This window comes from Armigeres subalbatus, chromosome 3, assembly GCF_024139115.2.
Source record: "Armigeres subalbatus isolate Guangzhou_Male chromosome 3, GZ_Asu_2, whole genome shotgun sequence".
Classification (NCBI taxonomy): domain Eukaryota; kingdom Metazoa; phylum Arthropoda; class Insecta; order Diptera; family Culicidae; genus Armigeres; species Armigeres subalbatus.
In genome coordinates, this window is record NC_085141.1 from 262,333,201 (window position 1) to 262,352,408 (window position 19,208).

The 19,208-nt window shown below is 36.2% G+C and overlaps 1 protein-coding gene across 1 annotated transcript in view; it reads left to right on the plus strand.

Annotated features, from left to right (window-relative positions):
- Nucleotides 1–19,208, plus strand: part of LOC134223967 (lysine-specific demethylase 4A-like) — a 48,702-nt gene that overhangs the window by 6,977 nt on the left and 22,517 nt on the right. The window contains 1 exon segment of the mRNA XM_062703185.1: nucleotides 8,265–8,593. Within this exon segment, the coding sequence (XP_062559169.1) occupies nucleotides 8,480–8,593 (114 nt within the window). The 5' untranslated portion in view covers nucleotides 8,265–8,479.

A 19,208-nucleotide genomic window follows, 5' to 3' on the forward strand; every position in this document is an offset into this window, starting at 1 on the left:
TAATACTTTCACCAAATTCGAATGCTTTGTAGATTTTTCTGCAATTGTAACAAAGATTTTTTAGTTTTATAATTTCACCTTTCAAGGGAATTTAAAAAAAAACATATTAATAATGAAAATGAATATCTTTCTGTGGCAGAATTATATTGAGTAGGGAAAAAAACTTTATAGGAATTTGATCAACTGTGGCATACTTTGCGATAAACTCGAAGATTTTCGAAAGAATGATCGTTTGAAATTGCATTGGCCAGATTTGTGTACATGTTCTCATTTTGATGTATGTAAAAAATTCTTCAGTATTTTTTGAAGCGGATCGGAGCTGGTAGTCTAATAGAACATAAATGTTATTATCTTTAAACAATTATGTTTTTGAACTTGGTACAATCCTTGGTAACTTCCTGATGCATACCAATAAGGTGAAAGTTTGAGGGTGACAAGCTATGAAAATCGAAAATCTACGCTAAATGTCGATATTGGACCCTTAGAGAAAGTGCTTATGAATAACGGTTTGCATCTAAGGACAAGTTTGAAACAAACGAAAATCGCACTACACCATTAATTTATGAAAAAGTAATTTGAAATAAACATCAGTTGTTTATTAATGTCCCAAAATTGCAACTTTCTGAGAAGCCCTTCAAATGTACACATTTTGGATTCTCCCAATTTAATCGTATTTTTAGGTTCCGCTGGTCGAATGATCCAATGCATAGTCTTATCTTTCCATTGGCATGCATCAATAGGGAGATTCTTACATTTTAAATTCACAATTTCGGCATGAACTATTGTGTATACATGCTCAAATTTTTAACGAACATGTTAACAAAGCACGGTTCGAAGAGGAACTCATTGTAACGTTGCTCTTCTTGAACAAACTGATCCCATTAAAATATCATAAAACAAACGCAAATCATTTTTTTAAGCTGGCGATGGAATTAGCGTAAAAATCGAGAAAAAGTGCCTGGCGACTCAATTTGAAATGATATGGAAATTTGGTTATCCTACTTGGACGTTTTGCAACAATAAATTCGATGCTTTGCTGAACAAATGATTATAGATGTAATATAATTCATCGCACAAAAAATATTTATTATAGAACTCATATTCAAAATTAAGAAATATGTGAATGAAATAAAAATTGACCAATTTGGAATTATTTTTCAAAATTTTCTAGGGGGGGGGTCACAAGTAGGTCTTGGGAGGGCCAGCCCCCCCTTATTTACGCCAATGTATAGGATTTTGTTTGGTAAAAAATATAGCATGTTTGAACACCCTTCTACAGCTATCAAATCGTAATCAACTCAAATGTACAAAATGCAAACTCCGATATAGGTATCTAAATGAACACAACCAACGGATAATTAATTAATTTGAGTTGGTTTACCGAGTTTATTGATAGTGTTGTTCGTTTAAACGGAGATAAAGGTTCTGCATTTAAATTCTTCATTCCTCATCAAAAAAGCGTTAATCCGCAAAAACGCGTAGATAACGACTTTTTCCTCGGTTTTCACGTGTTACCTGACCTTTTTGATGAAAAACGGCGTGAATTTTTTTTCTTAATTCGCAAAATCCCGAAATCGTCGTAAGATGTTGCGTAAGAAGCATCTCGCGCAGAAAACAATACCACTGTACACCAGCGCAACTAAGTGGAAGGGATCCAATATAATATTGCAACATCTAGAAAACGGCAAATTTCTATATCTTACGGATTTCAAGATTCCAATCCGAACAGGTGTTTTCATATACTCCGCCAAGCTGATTGATTCTAAAATAGGGTATCTGTTCTATTATTAATAACATTCGCAAAACAGGCTATTTAGGCTCAATTTGTGTCGTGTTTTGTTGTTATCCGACATGCATACTGCTGAAAAAATCACAAAAATAAGAAATGAAACAATTTGCCAACCAATTCTTTGTTTTCGAATGGTATTGATTTGAGTACATGGTATGAATTCAAGGAGCGGTAACCCTAATTGGTTTCCGAGGATTGCAGAATTTGTGCTCAATTGATAATGAACGACGGTAAACTAGAGGCATGTGCATAAACCTCAATCACAAGCAATGAAAACAAGTTTATTTCAACCTGATATAAGTGTTTTAAAATATAATCTGAAGCCGCCTCCTCGAAAAGCCAAGCTTTGTTCTTGCTTTATTGTCATTGGGGATTTTGATTTTTCGCACAGCTGTGCAAGTTAAAATGCGACTTCAGCGCCGGTTTCCCCCGCAGGCATTGTAAAACATATAATGTATATTCTCCCCCCAACCCGCCCCGCCGCTAACTAGGATGAAATAACAACAACAGCAAGCAACATAGCATACGGGAAAGTTTCTTACTGAATTGATTCGAAGAGTGAAACTTTTTTAAACTCACTCACTATTGTTTCATTCCTGATGATTCGATCATTATTGATTAATCTTTTTCGGTTCATCATTACTACACGTTCATTCGTTGAGCGGAGGGAATGGAAGGATGAATACAATAAAAAATCTTCTCACCCTTTCACGAATGCTTGCTTCATTCTCACACCACTGATTGCTCTATGCCGAACCATGCATGAATTGCAATCAGGTGGATCACGTTGAGTGAACGATTTTTCCCATGGCTGCTTACACCTCGGGAATTTGGTCCGCGGATTTTTTCCCCATGCATTTTTGCATATGCGATGTTTTCGGGATTTGGGCACGGAAAATCAAAATCCCGGCCCCATTTAAAATGCACGGGGTTCAAAATCCGGCGGAAAATTTTCCCGAGGTGTAAAGTAGCCTTTACTAGGAAGCAAATAAAGCCCCTACATGGGAAATAATAAGTAGAAAAACATATAATTTGTTGATGGCAATATAGTTGCCACTGCCTTATAAAGGGTTAATTGTGTTATTTTAATTTCAGAACCTACTTTCCACTCAATGGCAAGAAAGCTTACTGTCACGTACCGTGGACCCCCGATAATTTGAGCGGCACCTCATTTAAATTAACGGGGTTCCTTTTTTATTTAATTTGAACTTCTGGTTACTCTTTGAGCATCAGAAAAACTGGTTTCTGGCTACTCTCTTTGCTGGTTTGTTTTGATTCTGCGTTCCATTCCACAATGTCCTATTTTTTTTCTCGATTCCACGTGCTAAATGACGTTTGAACCATTTTTTAATTTGAAAGATGTTCAAACCAACGGGGTTCAAATTAAAAAGTGTTCAGATTAAAAACGGTCATATTACCGGGGGTCCACGGTATAAGATCAGGATAAGAAAAATGATTTATACATTATTTCCCTCAAACCCTCTTTAATTTATTGATATACACGAATATACATAGTTTCAATAGTTGGTGGTGCCCGTATTATACAAATAACAATATGTTGAATGGGTTGTTAGTTTGAAGTTATGTCACCGTAAAAAATCGACAGGGATGCCAGATACAATTTTTATAAGTCTGTTCAAAAGAGTTCGGCTCGGAGGAGAGGCACAGAAGGAATAATTCCGTTTGGAAACCCAAAGAACGGAACGGACGCCCTTTGGGTTTACAAACGGAGAACTTTTGGTTTTTCGAACTACCGAAGGAAATTTTTTTGGGCTTTCGAACCAATACCTTTTGTGCTTTCGAACAAAACCCTTATGGCTTCCGAACGGAATCTTCTTAGGCTTCCAAAGCCCAGATAGCTCCATTCGAAATTCCAAAAGTATGTCTTTCGAAAATCTAAAAGGACTCCGCTTGAAAGCCCAAAATAGTTTCGCTCGGAAGCCTAACAAGGTTCCGTTAGGAAACCCAAAAGAATTCTGTTTTGGGAGCTCAACATAATTTCGCTCAGAATACTTTCCCAAATCCCAAATAATTTTGTTCGGAAACCCAGAGAGACTTGTTTTGAGTTAACGAAAGCATAATTTTTGGTTTCTGAACGGAGCTCTTTTTGGCTTTCGGAAGGAGCTCTTCCTGAATTTTCGAATTGATCCTTTTGCGCTTCCGAACAAAATCCTTTGAGCGCTTCAGTCCAGAAGAAAAAGATTACGTTCAGAAGCCTAGAAGGCTCCAATAGAAATTCGTTTGGAAGCCCAAAATTGTTCCGTTTGGAATTCTAATATGTTTTTCTTTTTCGGAATCCCAACAGAACTCCGTTTGAAAGTCCAGAAGGAGTTCTTTGGGAAGCTCAGAGTAATTCATTTCGAAAGCCCGAAAGAATTTCGTTCAGAAGCTCGAAGGGATTTCGTTATTAAGCCAAGAAGGATTACATTCGGAAGTTCGCATAAATATGAGCGGGAATTCGTACGAATGGATTTTTCTTTTGGGCTTTCGAATGGATTCATTTTGAGCTTCTGAATGTAATCGTTTTGGGCGTCCTAAAGGAATCAAAAAATCTTTCTGTTTGGAATTATAAAAGGTTTCTGATTGAAACCCAAAAGAAATCCCGTTCAAAGCAAGATTACCGGGCGTGAGTATTAGTCGTTCAGCAGCGCAGTATCATTACTTGACACTTTACCGGTCGCTACTAAACGCGCTACTAAACCAGTAGCGCAACTGACAGGTGACCAAATTTGGTAGCGCGGTAAGAGCGCTCCCATAACGATTGTGTTTGAAAACTCAAAATGGTTCGATTGGAAAGCCCAACAGCATTTTGTATGAAAGCTCAAAGATTTCAAATACAACAAATGTCTGTAAAAGTCTGTAACATCAATCAAAAGTCTGTATAATGTCTGTAATTTGTATGATGTCTGTATACAAGACTAAATGTCTGTATGTCTGGCATCCCTGCTTTTCGATGATTTTGTCTATAGGATATATCCTCCAGCAGTGACATTCACTGACATTAAAGAACAATACGAATGATGATACAATACATCAACTAAACTATTTCTACTTGCGAAGTAAAACAAATTGTTCATTCGATAAAACTTGTTATAAAATTTTTCCCATCACAACAAGGTATTTTATGAGACGTTTCGCGGTATTATTTACTTTTATTGTTTAGTTTTGGTGTGATTTTGCGTGAACATTCTGTTAGGTCCGAACACAAAATAATGTTTGAAACGTTTTACTTTACATTCGTGTTTTCTTCAGCTTTTCATACTTAGAAGTTAGAATGCAATGGTATGAATAATCTAATGACACGTTTTAATAATCATATGAAAAACTTTGTTCTAAAGCCCTGGTAGCCCAAAAATAAAATAGGTAGAATTGATTATGGGACCCATCGGAATGTTATGCCCGAAATAACCAAACAAACGGGCTCCCACTAATGGTCAAAGTGGATAAACACGAGAAAAACAGCTGTTTCGATCTGTCTCATAAAGTGCTTTATCGCAATACCCAGGCTACTGACATCCTATAGACGAATCCAAGTAAAAATAAGAAGAAGACACACGACGGTGTTAACTTTGACAGATCCTACAGCGCAGCATAGGAAGATCATTTTAAAATGCTTATAATAAATTCTAGACAAATTGTAATTAAAATCTGATTGATGTACGATACGGAAAAAGTTCTCAGATACTTATTTGGAAGCTTATCTCATTTTTTTTGTATATTTTCCAAAAATGTATCTATCATAAACTTCGGAACTTTTTCCGTATCATACATCAATCAGATTTTAATTACAATTTGTCTAGAATTTATTATAAGCATTTTAAAATGATCTTCCTATGCTGCGCTGTAGGATCTGTCAAAGTTACTATTATTTTTACTTGATTCGTCTATTGTTTAGTCTAAAGAGGCTGCACTCATAACAAAGAGACGCAGTGTCAAAATTGGAATGGCGCGCTTGCTGTCAAATCAGTTGTTCCAATCGAGCACAAGGTTCTTAAAGATAGGAATATTGCACCACTTGTATAATGCAGGCACTTTAGTTTAGCCCATAGCCAGGATGTTCAGGAACAATTTTTTTTTCATATTGCTTTTCAATACCTCTTGATCTGCAACAATAACGATCGATGCTCATTTGGGTCAGAATTTGACAGTTACCAATGCTCGATTAGCTCAATTGATGGGTCTCTGGGTCTTCTATCAGAAGTTTGGTTTGGCAGCGATCCTATAGCCTTCGGTACAAATTAGTTATATGAGAAAGGCAAGCGTGATTGTTTGCGTATACGACTAAAATTGGAGGATCTTATCACTAATTAATTAGATACCATATTGCATTTTGTATGGAATGTACTGCCGCCGCAAGCACAACTGTCCCATATTGATGCGTATTACATATCAATATAGAGCATATTTGATCATCATGATATTTCGTCCATAGTCGTATGAAACTCATCGCAGTTAGCTTCTAATAATTTTCATCTATTTTAGGGAACTTCGCGATTGGTTGATCAGATGATTTATTAACGCTCATCAGTTGCATCATTCCTGTTCAATGAGGCAACTGGAACTTACTTGAAGTGGCTCCAACTAGCTCGAGCTGTCTTTTTGCCCAGGAAAGACGAGAACATTTCCAACCTAAAAATTCCCTAGACCGGACCGGGAATCTAACCCTGCCATCTTCAGCATGATCTTGCTTTGTAGCTTCATATCTTACCGCACGGCTGAGTAAGGCCTCCGAGGAAAACCACTCAAAGCTCTTGGCCCAATTCCTCATTTTTGAGTAAAATTCCTATTTTAGATGAGGTAGATTGCCATAAGCCGTGTACAAACAATTTACCGTGATCTGCCCTAATTCCGCGCATCACCTAATCTGCCGTAATCTGAAAAAGTGACGTTTTAGCCATTTTCCAAAAATAGTGTTAACGAGTAGTACTCATCGAACTCTTTAACAGAAAAATGAAAAACATGCATGTTGTAAAATGGCGTATACGTCACTTTTTCAGATTACGGCAGTAATACCGTGGTTTTCATAAAAAATCAGAACCTGGCTATCATGGACATCACATTATTTGGTGAAATGTTCAAAATTGAAAATTTTATTTATTGTGCTTAGCCAACCGGGGTTGATCGATGAATTTGGCTTTATTTTTAACAACAATCATAAAAAAATGATTTTGGGTTGATCTATCTGTCCGGTTAATATTTTAGACGTCCTTTAGAATCCGTAGAAATTCCTTTCGGCGGCGTGGTAATTTTGTTCCAGTTCAACCAATTTAATTGCAATTATTGTGACCAATCTCGATGAAACCACCTCATCGAGTGCCGTTTAGTTTGATTAATCACTGGTGCCTATTCTATGCCACACACGCAAAGCAAATATCGATAAACAATGAAGCCATTGCCATTGTATAAGTTTTAGCTAATTTTTTTAGCATTCGATCACATACCGCAGTGGTTTGAGGATTTCATCAACACGAACATCTGAACCTGAACTCAGCTATCATTTTTTGCTTGTATACTACCTGTCGACTCAGTGGAGGCGCATGGTTCATGGACAGCTGAATATCCGCACCGGAGATACCAACGTTTGTATTTGAGCGCAGATGATCATATAATTATTATCAATCGACAGTACTCAAATGAGAGAGCTTATATTTAAAGCCCACATCACCATTTTTGCTAACAAAATAACACCGGTGTTAGTATACATAACTGAGTACCTATCGTGCCGAACTGTTTCTCAATAAAGTTTGATTATTAATACAAAAAGTTTGAGGAGAGAGATAGGGGAGAAAGGGATATTAGAATATTTATTAGAAATAGAAAATGCCGACTGGTGTCCCATGGCTCGGGCTGAAAAGCCAATCGAAAAGACATTATTATGTTTGATCGCCGACGTATTGGGCCGTCCAGAATATGGAAAAAATATCGACACGGTAAACGTCTTAAAAATAGGTCAATAATTGTTTGAGTGTAACAAACTTACATTGTTTCATTACACAGCTGTTTCATTTATATTTTTGATACTTATTGCTTCATACAAAATATTCGGAAAGTTTTGGCATTACTCCAAAACTCATAAATCAGTTCATGTTCACGTGTTTACCACACCACAATATTCTACCGCCAATCATTGTAAACATACCTACGAACTTCGAATAAAATATTTTCCATCTTTTACTTTTCCACCTTTCCCAATCATAGCAACAAGTGGAAACACCAGCTTCGAACAGAATAATTTTGCTACCCTCGTACAACGTCTGTGTCTTCGAATGTGGGTATCCATGTTTTTGCTGTATCCTTCTATTCTTCCTTGTTGCCATTCTTTATTACCTGATGCATGAAGATCATCGTCCACTTCGAAGATCGATAGTCGTTAAAAAACTCAGTTCGGAATCAAATCTCTGCCTGTCTGCTACCGTTACTAATGCCAGAGCTCTAGTTAATGTGGTGCATCTTTTCGTTCCATTTTTTTTTCCAGAAATGATCGTCTATTAGTTCTGAGCAGCAGCCGATAACATCAAGTGAGGTAGATTCGGTTGCAGTTTTGTTGTTGGACAAGCACGTCGGATGTAGCAGTTGAATATAGGGGAAAGAAAATAGTCGCAGAGTGGTCCGATTAGCGCAGTGAATAGTGAATCAAGAACGTACATAAAATAATTGATAATTGTGAAAGTTTAACGATAGTGTATCAAAATGGGTGAAGTGAAAATTCAAGTGTTCCGGCCAACTTGGGAAGAGTTTAAGGATTTCCCGAAGTACATCGAGTACATAGAGTCGCAGGGTGCACACAAGGCTGGATTGGCGAAGGTGAGTGCCTGATGTTTGCAATAAATTGGTAATGATTAACGATGATACCGCTCAAAATTTCTTTTGTTATATTTTTGCGTTTTTTGGATTGCTAAACGACCAAACACGACCATTATATTTATATCGCAGCATATCAGTTTATAGATTATGCTGCCAAGAATTTTTCTCATGACCTTTACTGTTTGTATATTTGTTTGATTTAAATTCGGCTCATTTTCTCTTCCTTTGAATGTAAAAATAAATCAATAATTATAAAACTCTTGCATTATAGAGTTAATCAGTCATAGAATGAGGTTTATTTTTTATTATCAACAATCGATTAGCAATGGTACATCTGATTTTCATAGTTCTCACCTTTTGCGATTTGCTTCAACCTTTATTTCTGTTTGAGGGAATGTTCGTAATTTTATAAAGTTTTGGGAGTGTGTTAAAAAATGGCATTAATAAGCAAATTGTTGTAATATTACGTATAAGCAGTAACATAGATGATCGAGACAAAATGTGCTTTTGTTTATAAGAGGAATTGGGATCTAGATTTGGGTGTCGGATCGTTTAGAGGTCTCATATTTATAAAAATCTGGTGAAGCTGAAAGGGAAGGTATTTGAATAAGGGTCAGTTTTTTTTTTCAAGAAGCATGTTCAGGATGGCAAGTGAGTAGGAAAGTGCGTAAAAAGTAGGGAATTTCTTGAAATTATACAAGAAAAAAAATCTGGAACCAAGTGTATTTTTTTGTGTATTTTTTTTATTTCATTAATTCATGTATAATTATTCTAGTGTAAAACATGAACAAACATTATTTTTTATTTTAAATGCATAGGCTTTTCCACGTAACGTTTGTATCTATTTGAGGAATCATCCGGCTTTGTCAGAAGTATAATGAAACCAGATTTTGTTAATGTCCAGTCAAGAGCTCTTCGGTAGTGATGATGGAAAGCAACATGCCACATACGCTTCGGAAGGTTTCTGAGACCAAGTAAATCTCCGAGAGTCTTAGAAAAATTATTTTAGCATTTCGTTGCAGCTTGTGGATTCCTGAAGAAGATGCTTGTTCGATATTTTCTTGAAAGCGACTCGAGTTTTGTCTGGAGACTTGTCGACCGTAGTCGAGTATATCCAATTATGTTCGATTCCAGGCACACATCTCAACAATCTCTGGTCATTCGTTGTTAACATCTTGATTTTATCACATGGTAATGCTGTACAGGAGAAGTGCTTTAGATTAATGAACAGTATTTGGTCGTAAACCAGCATAAGGATGAAGGAAAGACTGGCATAAACAATAAAGTATGATGCCATAATAAGATCAGGATGTGTAGCAATAGTAGAAATCTCGCTTAACTTTTCAAAAGGACCTAAGTATCATTTTTTTCATGATTTAATTTGAGTATTGCAATCAAAAGCTTTCATGCTGTTCTGTTGATTGCGCTATTCAAATTAATTCATGAAAAAAATGTTACTTAGGTCCTTTTGAAAAGTTGAGCGAGAAATAATCAAATCTATAATAATTCTCTTGTCGAGGTAAAATAATTCTCAAGAACCGGAAATAGATTGAGGAAAAAAATAAAGATAGGTAACAAGCAATGAAAAACATAAAGGTTATTATTATTATTATCTTACTTAAAAGCAATTCGTTTTCCCTAGGCTGGCTTATCTCTGAAAGTGTTGGAGAACATGAAAGTGTTAGAGAAGATGGATGCCAAAATATTGGCAGATGCAAAAATGTTTATTCGCTTAACGGATTCTTCAATTTATGGTTAACTCTAGACCAACATTTGAAAAGGGAGTAACAGCCAAAGTTTATATTTCCCAGTTCCTCGTCTACATACATAGACAAAGAACTGAAACGAATAAATTTGGGTTGTTACACCCTTTTTTAAATATTGGTCTTGAATTATTCTGGGCTGAATTTTGAATTTGAACATCCATTTTCCTAGCAGTTGTTCTAGATTCATTTTTTATAACAGTTGAGTTTCAAAAGCTTAAAACTGTTATACCGCTCAGTTCTATTTTCTGCGGTTTTTAACCACAAATGAAGCACGAGATTCAAATATTTTTTAATTGTTTTGGTGTATGGATGTGTCATTTTATTGATGGATCAAACCACTTTGAAATTTCGGAGCCTTTTTCAGGAGCAACATATTTTTTTCATGAAATCTTGAATTTTTCGAACACGAATAGAATACTGCTGGGGAAACCAGCTAGTTTGTTCTATTTTACTCAAGCTTCGAAAAACTTTTGAAAATTTGTAATGAAACTGAATCATTGCTGATTTTGTTCTTAGAAGCTTAAGAATTGACCTTAAATTAGTCAAAGAACTGACTGAGACAATGAAACCAGATAAAAATTTTGACAGTTAACGTCGAGGAATAGGAGGTTGAGGGTTCGAGGTTCGAGTGGACACGTGGATTCTTTTTCGCAAATTTCAATTAGGCCGTTACAAATATTTAATTAAAATTATGTCCTACTGGTCTCAAGGGGGGGATAATAAAAAATAATTAATAAAATAAAAAAAAAAACAAAAAACTCCTCGGATTTGTTAAAGGATTTTTTGAAAATCCTCAAAATTATCCAAATTTTATTTTGATGCCCCCTCAAAATATTATTTTTGGGCAAAAAAAATCCGAGGCCTACCTCATGGATTATTGAAGGGTCAAACATGGGAGAGGGGGTTCCATAAGCAGAGGCACTCACGCGAATCCACGGGATGAATAGAAAATCTCCTTCCACAAGAAAGTTCGTACATACACTAATACAATCTAGAACTCGTTTTCCAGATTGAACCAATAGATGGGGAGAAGAGCCCGCCCTTTATCCTCGAAATGTTAACAATAGGAAGTTGGCAATTCCACTCTTCCTATCCAAATCGCTTCAATCGGGTGCCTTGGTGTTTTTTTTTTGTTATTTATAATCAGACGGTTTCAATATAATTTTCAATATACAAAATGGAATTTTCTCACCAAATTTCCGCATAATATCCGTCCTTTATCCCGGATGGCAAGATTTTTTCTTCAATAGCAGTGGGTTTGGAATAAACTGTTCTCTTCGGGGATGAAATATTATTATAATATTTGTTCCCGCCTTATTGCCCTCAAATTGGCATTTAAGATAAAACAGCCGAAGAAGATACATAACTTTGAAATAAAATTGTGTCGGTCTCAGTCGGTTACAGAGCTTTGTACTGAAGCGCAATATGCCGATGTATTTTTACTTCATATTACTGATTCATTTAAGGAATGTCCATTAAATACGTAACGTTTAACCTTCTGTCTGTGCTAAAAAAACTTACGTTGTCCGTGCTCTGGGGTCATATTGACCCCAAATTGAAATTGTTTTAACTGTTTTTATTGTTTGGTTAATTTTAGATTTTTTGAACAGTTTCGAAAGATAATTTAATCATCATCATCATCATAGGTGGGCGGGTACCTCGCGAGGAGGGGTTATAGTGAAAAGGGTAGAAAAACAGTGATTTTTAAATGCTTATTTGGCTTATATCTGAAAATTCGACCCTTCAAGAACTGCTTACTTACTTATTTATGGATCCTGTACACCTCCAGTGGTGCAAAGGGCCGACTGAGCGTTGCCCGGCTATCGCTTTAACCTGTTGCCAGGTTAGATTTCGGTCCACTTCTTTTATTTCTTTATTGAGGCTTCGCCGCCATGAGCTTCTAGGTCTGCCTCTGCTGCGATGTCCCGCTGGGTTCCAGTCTAATGCTTGTTTACAGATTTCGTTTCCGCCCCTACGTAGAGTGTGGCCGACCCAGCCCCACTTCCGATCCCGAATTTCTGTTGCTATCGGCCTCTGGTGACAACGACGATGGAGCTCGTTGTTTGAGATCCAGTTGTGAGGCCACCAGGCCCGAATTATATACCGCAGGCATCTGTTAATGAACACCTGCAGCCGTTGAGTGTTCTTCACTGATACACACCATGTTTCGCTAGCGGATAACAGCACAGATTTCACGTTAGAGTTGAAAATTTGTATTTTGGTGCGTTCACTTATCTGCCTGTTTTTCCAGATATTTCTTAAACTCGTAAAGGCAGCACTTGCTTTCTTGATCCGTGCGCCTATGTCGATCTTGGTACCGCCGTCTGACGCCATTTGGCTACCAAGATATTGGAAGCTTTCAACATTCTCCACTGGTTGCCCGGCTACTGTGAAACTGGAAGGAGGCACCGTGTTTACATCCAACGATTTGGTTTTGTTGACGTTGATGACTAAACCTGCCAAAGAGGAGCGCTTCAAGAACTGCACCTTTTCAAAAAGGTCATGCAGGAAGGCGCGTGCATTGACATGAGGCATTGATTAGTTTAGAACTTGACCGCTAGGTGGTGGTATATATGAAATCATTATTTTATACTAAATTACTAACTTATGATATTTCGATATATGGAATTTTCTACATTGTGAATATTCCTATCGCACAAATTTGTAAAAAAATATGTTTAGCAGGGTTCTTATTATTTATCATTTGCATTGCTGGAGCATGTTGAATTTTGTATTGGCCTTTGTAGTTTGTAAAAAAACTTTTAGTATCATTCATGTTTGCCAAAAATTCTACGCATCAAGATACGGCAGATCACACATGGAACAATATATTAAAATATAACTGCTCACTAGCGTTACCTCTTGGAAAAAGTGCACATAACACTGAGTACCGCTTTGTAGTCCTGGACATCCTGAAAGATTTCGCCGAATACAACTTGAGTGTTGGGACGAAGGATCTCATGCTAGTGCAATATTCACACATACAGGAATCTTGCACGCACACTAGCGCCGCCTATTTGTAAAATTCCGTTACATATGGATCCGTTGGACATAGACCCCCCACCTAGAGACAAAATGTGTAGAAAAATTTTTTTTCGAAAAGGTTAAAAAATAAATAAAAAAAACCCTCCCCAGACCAATTTTCTGGCTACGCAACTGATTGATTTCATATATACCACCATCTAGAGGCCAAATTCTAAACTAACCAAAGCCTCATGTCAAAGCACACGCCTTCCTGCATAATCTTTTTGAAAAGATGCAGTTCAAAATGGGTAGGATTTTCATATTTGAGTAAAATAAGCATGAAAAATCACTGTTTCACCCTTAATTTCACTGCATTCACCCTTATTTACAAAAACCTCTCCATGTGATGTACCCGCCCATATATGAACAAGCTATAGGTAACGTCCTGAAAGATGATTAAATTACTTTCAAAACAGCCCAAAAAATCCGAAATTGACCAAACTATAAAATAAAATCCAGTGCAAGTTTTGCGGACAGTAAAGCAGCGTCGCTATATAAATAATGTTGAGCAACTAGACATGGAAAGTTCCATTAAATCCTTAACTTTTGGAATTTTGCTATTACAGTATTGACCCGATTTGGTAACTCACCGAATTTGTCCACCCCTGATTTTATAACGTTTTCGACCCGATTTATTTTTTGCAAATAATGCTTCAAAAAACAATGATTTTCATGAAATAACTTCCACCGCCTGTGGTTTGTTGTGAATCATTTCTAACTAGGGGAACTGATCCGTTTTCCATCTCACTGAATATATATTCATCTCATCGCAAAACAAAGAAATACAGCACCAATCTCGCCGCTTCTTTTTGCTGACACGCGTGCTCATTGGTGAAAAAAATCTCAAAAATAAGAAACAAACCAAATTCCTTTTCAATGCTTTGTTTTTGATAGGATGGAAATAGGAGCTATGGGATGAAGTGCCGAACCGTTCCCCTACCTGTCAAGAATTCTGTAAGCCTTTTCGACAAGAAATAATGGGTTTCATTCACGTATTTTGCTTTCCCAAGGCATAAACTGATTTATATTTTTGAAACAAATTGAAAAATTGAATACAATTTTTTTTCCGATTTTCTCACATTTCCTATTTCATCACCCCAAAATTTACCAGAGGGGTGATCAAAACGAGATATTACTGTATTTCCATTATGTAATACAGAAATACTTCCACATTCGCATAGTATAATGTTACAAATTTTAAAGGTACCAACTGATTTTTAACCTTAGTTATAGTTTGCTAGAAATCAAAAGGAGGCGATATCCTGGGTGCTGCGGATGGAGCCGCTTTTTTGTTCTCAAGCAGTCGCTTAGCTGTCAAACATTTCCCGCTCTATGATTTTTTTTCTCATGCTGCTTTAGGGCCGATGCCCACGTAGCGTTTTTTCAACGCTGCGTGCCCGTGGCGTTGAAAAAACGCAGATGTGTATCGGCGCGGCGACGCTGCGTTGCCGCCTTTTCTCGATGCCCACCTGCGTTGTTTTACCGCCGCGTGCACTCTGCGTCGAAAAGACGCTACGTGGGCATCGGGCCTTAGGGAGCACAAATGTGCGAGTCTCTACATGACTTTACTATGGCTTGCTTACGTTCTCGTTTCAATGAGCTGTTGGATCTCGAAAAATGCTTTTTTTGCTTAATAAAAGGAAAATATTTGCTACAAAAAAAAAACAAATTTAAAACCTAAATTATGTTTATTTCATTTCGAAATAATAACAATACCTTTCAATATAAAAACTGAAGCGAACATAACCACAATCTTCAATGTTCAATATAGATAATCTATCTGATAGGCTATTTTGACTTCAGTTTGACAACCAAATCGTTTTTATTCGCACCTCGCAGAATTGAACTCAAAACTATCCATAGCCGCCTCTGTCTGAAATCAGACGGTAAGTTCGAAGTTATCGGCCAAAAGTTTACATTATCAGCAGTAAGGAACTCAAAATACATTGATGTCACCAATCCATCTTTTTTACGTTTCATTAAAACGTTTAGGATGCATTCGTAGATTTCTTTGCGTACGTATACGTATCGTTTGTACGATTTCTACCCATGCTGGCTAATACAAAACGACTAAAATAAAAACTCCCCCTAAACATTAGAAATTTCCCATAAAAAAATCTTTTTCATGAAAATTTTCTTATTTTTTTATTGCTCTTTATTGATTTGATTTTTTATGGAAACAAATATTTATTTTGTGGAAAATTTGTTTATTGCTAATATTGATTCATTTATGGAAATTTGTTATTTTTTCGTGGAACATTTTGATTTCTTCATGAAAAAATCTTCTTTTATAATTGCTATTTTTGCTTTTAAAAGTGCTTATTTATTTTTGTTTTGTGGAAAATTCTTGATTGTTTATGCAAATTTTGTTTTATTTGTGGAAATTTCATATTTATTGCTCATACCCTGATTTATTTATTGGCAATTTCCTTATTGTTTATGGAACTTTTATTTTGCTGCCAATACAAAACAGTATTTCAGATGTAAAGAGCGATTGCTAAAAAAATCATACACTGAAAATAATATAAACGATCATACCACTGGTTTCACACATGAATCTGCACTTATTGAAAACAATGTAGATGTAAACGTGTATTTCCAGTCGCATATGTCAAAAAATGAAACGCGTGATATCAATGGAAAACAATATGGAATCAAATGCAAAACACGTTAAATTTCGATGGATTGTTCTCGTTAATAAAATGACAATAATATTCAAAAAATCGTAAATATACATGAAGAAAACACATTCATGATATATATTGTAACAAACAATTTATTAGACACATAATGTTCAGCGATAAAAAATCTTAGTTTTATACATACTATTCATATTTTTAACTTAAAATGTTAATCCCGATTATGCAATGATTTGCAACGGAATGGCGAGAGTGGCAAGAATTTGATGGAAATTGTGGGCTAGCTCATCAAAAACACATTTCCGTAGCCGTCTTGCTGCACTTCGATCGAAAATTATTGGATGATTCAACGTTGATTCGATTTCACAGGAGATCCAAATAGGTCTTATATGTTTTTGAGTAGATGCGGACCTGTAAAGAAGACAATTCTTCAACACAATTTTTAAAAATACAAACGGAAGCTTAGCCCTTGAACTTACCTTAAAACAAGCTTTATTCCTTTATTGTAATTCAACATTTAAAATAACATTTTGTATAAACCAGGTACAGTGCCCGTTCGATTATTGCAAGACCGATTATTGCAACGCTTTTTAATTGCAAGTTTGATTATTGCAACGTGTTGCAATTAAAAAGCAGATAACCGTCACTTTCTGATGTCAAAATATCGGTCTGTCATTTTAAGCGGGGGACTTTCCAATGGTACTGCATAAAAAAATTTAAAAGCTAGTTGAAAAAACATCATTTTTTATTACTCTGAAAAATTGCATTAATAATCACAAAAAACATCAAAAATAGATACAAAAATCAACTAATTAAGGATACCAACAGTTTTGTATATCCGGTAATGTTGTAAGCAATAATTGGAGCAATGCAATAACTTCAAGGTAAACTTTTAACACTTTACTTCAATTATTAGCTTATTATTAGATTAGACTTTACTTCAATTATATATGTACAATAATATGTATAAGATATATGCAATGTACATATGTATGTATGTATACCTTTTCCGATACAAACATGACCCCTAAATTAAAGAAATATAGAGACATCCTTGGCCGTGCGGTAAGACGTGCGGCTACAAAGCAAGACCATGCTGAGGGTGGCTGTTAATGGCAGTTAATAAGTGTGGAAGTGCTTAATGAACACTAAGCTGCGAGGCAGCTCTGTCCCAGTGTGGGGATGTAATGCAAATAAGAGGAAGAAGAGACATCTGTTATTTTTTATTAAAAAGCGCATTGCACTTTTTATTGAAACCATTCGATAATATCACAACAACATTTGCTTGGTGAACTGGGGCCGAAGCTGCGCCGTACACATGATTCGAGGCTTTTCCGGATGCCGTGTTCCGAATGAACCAGTGCCGGATGCTTTGTTGTTTGCATCCATTTTCGATTGAGCTGAAAGAGAACCACATCTTATTGTTGCTGATCGTTTACCATTTTTGCTATCTAAGCCTAAGAAATCGTAAATCATTAAGGAATTATGCAATCTATTATTTACATACATGCAATCCGTCGATTCGTTGAAACCACTTTGATGGGTACTGATAAAAATAAACATTGATATGCCCCTTCGCTTTTTTGACATTCGATTTGGTATCTGTCAGTTGTTGCAATTATCGAATGCCTTTGTAAATTGCATTAAATGCAATGTAAATATTTTGCAATAATCGAACGGGCACTGTAGTCGACTTCAGACTTCAGCAGGCGCCATAATGGTAATTTCTAAAATCTAGAACGATATTCAAAACACGTTAAATGTCGTAGAGATAACTAGTGGTGTGGATTTAACTTCATTTCTTAGAAGTATAACGTGTATCGCTAGTGAAAATGTATAGTGCTAAAACACGTTAGACTCACGTTTGAAAGAACGTTAATCGAGCGTGTAGATTATTTTCAGTGTAGTCAGTCAGTACGTCGAATACCGTACTGCCAGATCTAGATATTATCTTTAAAATTTGGTGGTTAGGGCAAATTAAAAGAGCTACATCACAGCTGGAGAGACGAACGATTCGTCAGTTCAAGACAAAATTTTCAAAACGACTTATCTGCTTTTGTAAACAAAGATTCAAACGACGATTTGACGAATCTGAAGCTCTCCCACGCAAACCAACACCACCAATAGGTAGGTAAAGGTTTCCGCTACCTGTTGATGGTGCTGGTTTGCGTGGGAGAGCTATCAGATTCGTCAAATCGTCGTTTGAATCTTTGTTAAAAACTCGTTTTGAAAACTTGAATGTCAGTCAATAAAGCTAAGGCTATAGCACAGAAAAACAGACATAACACTCCTGAAATTTTCATCGTTCACTGATTTGCTGACCAATTTAAATAATCATTATTAGGCCAATCGATCACTCATGGCGCGTGCATCGGATTCGTTCGAGTTTGACGCTTGATCACAAATTACCCCCCTATAGTTCGTCATTTGCCCAACTTAGTGAAAACAACAGGTGTCGTTATAGTTTGTACTTTTGTACTACGATGAATTTGATGAGTGCATGTTCAATGTGTTATGTCTGTTTATCTGTGATTATAAAATGAATTCCAACAGACCAATAATGTTTACTCTTATATGGCCGGGATTCTGCCAATTCGCACCAAGCGCCTACAAAAAATTATCCATTTTTCTGCCCTATCTTTCGATTAGGAGATTTAATTGAACACAAATCGTCTCGGATATACGTGGATCTCATAACTGAGGATATCCTACTACAAATGTTGCCTCTATAATATTCGAATGTAATTCGCAAACTACATAACGATAATGCGTGCTTAAAATAAAAGTTGCAAACAGCTAGCTTTCGTAAGCTCCATAAATTACGTAATGCTAGGATAGTAAGAGACAATAGTGGGGAGGATGAGATGAGAGGGGGTTAGTGGTGTCGTGAAGTGCGATTTTTTTCGGATGGATGGAAGGGGGTTTAAAAGGTATTTTTTGCGTTGCATGATTATTAGATCCTCCCTTTCTGTGTTTTATTACTCCCAGTAGCTAGTTTTTCATTATTGATAATGTTGATAAAATACAAACCCGCTGCTTGTTACTTCCGTTTGAGAGATTCAATCTTCGATATTTTTGTAGCTACTTGATAATTGATAGCATTAATAGCCAGCTCTTACGAGAATAAGGGCGTTAGTAGTAACATAATTTTTTCTTCCATATACTAATCTCTTTTGATTGAAAGTG